This window comes from Austrofundulus limnaeus, unplaced genomic scaffold, assembly GCF_001266775.1.
Source record: "Austrofundulus limnaeus strain Quisiro unplaced genomic scaffold, Austrofundulus_limnaeus-1.0 Scaffold70, whole genome shotgun sequence".
Lineage (NCBI taxonomy): Eukaryota > Metazoa > Chordata > Actinopteri > Cyprinodontiformes > Rivulidae > Austrofundulus > Austrofundulus limnaeus.
The window spans coordinates 1693994-1696035 of NW_013952472.1; the positions used below are offsets into that span (position 1 = coordinate 1693994).

General features: G+C 33.4%; 1 protein-coding gene across 3 annotated transcripts in view; it reads right to left on the reverse strand.

Annotated features, from left to right (window-relative positions):
* Positions 1-2042, reverse strand: part of mtmr14 (myotubularin related protein 14) — a 30547-nt gene that overhangs the window by 20657 nt on the left and 7848 nt on the right. For all 3 annotated transcript variants that reach the window (XM_014010581.1, XM_014010582.1, XM_014010583.1), the window contains one exon: positions 1036-1144. In XM_014010581.1, coding sequence (XP_013866035.1) covers positions 1036-1144 — 109 coding nt within the window. The remainder of the gene's footprint in view (positions 1-1035; positions 1145-2042) is intronic.

Genomic DNA, 2042 nt, shown 5'->3' on the forward strand with positions numbered 1-2042 from the left:
GTGTTGTGTTAAAATATATTTTAAAAAATTTACAAAACTAAAACAGCCTACAGTATTTTTACAATCTTTATTTTACAGTTAAAATAAATGTTTATCAAATAAAGTTTAATGTTACAACTAATTGTGGATCCCTTTAACACAAGTTCCCATAGCTAATTAAAATAATCCATGAAACATACAAATTTGAACCTCAATCTTAATAGTTTAATCATATGTATTTTAACATTAATTCATGTAAACATGATGAAATTATATAATACATTTTAACTGCAAGCAGTCTTTTAAACAAACAGCTAATGTACAAATAACTCAAAACAGCAGCTACTCTCCAGCATGAGGGGCTGTTAACCTGCCCTGCTGCAAATACTAAATAAACTACAGAATAACTTTGCTTAAAGTGACATTCAGATGCATAAAATTAAGTAAATAATCCATCCTGTTTCAAGTCTTATCGGACCTGGCAGTCCAAAAGTTAAAAATAAGGCTTAAACACTATTAGAAAACCTGAAAAGATGAGACAAAACTGATTATATAATTCAGTGAATTAATATGAAGCTTTGACTTATTAGCTAAATTTGGCGTAACTGATAGCTCTACTTCCAACAAACTGTTTTCTGATGGTAAACTAACAAAACTTATAGATGGTTGTCTACAGAACGAAATGATCAGTCACTTAAAATAAGATCTGATGCTTCAACCTGATGAACAAACTAACTTTATGAAACTTATTGATCTCCAGAGGACAGCTGTAGCATGTTAGCATGTTGCTGCTGCTGTCCTGCCCTGAAATAACTGAGTCTGCACTTTACTTTCTTTAGTTGATTTTCAGAAAAATGTAGCCAATTGTGGAAACTTTAAGTCTTGTTTTTTTGCTTTTTATGTGATTGCAGTTACAAATGAACACTTACGGGGTAAATAATAAGGTACGTCGACATGAAAATGCTGCGTCAACTTATTTTTATAATCAACATTGTTGATTATGCTAATCGCTGCAGCCCTAATCAGGTTTCCCTAATAATCTAAAAAGATACATACCTTTCCGTTGTAGAGGATGACTGGACAGACGAATCTCCCTCTGCAGCGAGCCAGTTTACTGCGGTTCACCAGGTCCTGCAGCTTACTGATCTGCACCGTGCTCTCAAACCTRCCCACACAAACAGTCACACTTCAGTCCATCACATTAGTACGAGTCATTTCAAACTGAATGGACACTGTGGAATCAGCTGAAACAGCTTTTTCCTTTGACCAAACTCTTCTTACACTCAGTAATGCATTTAGAGTTACAAATCAGGACTATTTCTATCAAAATCCCACAGATTACTGCATCTCTGAGCTGCTGACATCAACCTGAGCCGAGCAGCTGTTTCTTTAATGATATTAAACTTTTAAACATCAGTGGTTAAATTAGACTCTAATAACTTGTAAAAGTCTAGACTTTTACAAATTTTACATCTCTCGATTTTTACAACTCTCAACTTTTACAACTTACTCTTGACTTTTACAACTCTCGACTTTTACAACTTTTACAACTCTCGACTTTTACACCTTTTACAACTCTCGACTTTTACACCTTTTACAACTTTTACAACTCTCGACTTTTACACCTTTTACAACTCTCGACTTTTACACCTTTTACAACTTTTACAACTCTCGACTTTTACAGCTTTTACAACTCTCGACTTTTACAACTTTTACAACTCTCGACTTTTACAACTTTTACAATTCTCGACTTTTACAACTTTTACAATTCTCGACTTTTACAACTTTTACAACTCTCAACTTTTACATGCTCATCCTTTTACAACTCTCGACTTTTACTACTTTTACAAATCTCGACTTTTAGAACTTTTACAACTCTCGACTTTTACAACTCTCAACTTTAACAACTCTCAACTTTTACAACGCTCATCTTTTACAACGTTCATCTTTTACAACTCTAGACTTTTACAACTTTTACAACTCTCGACTTTTACAACTTTTACAACTCTCGACTTTTACAACTTTTACAACTCTCGACTTTTACAACTTTTACAAATCTCGAC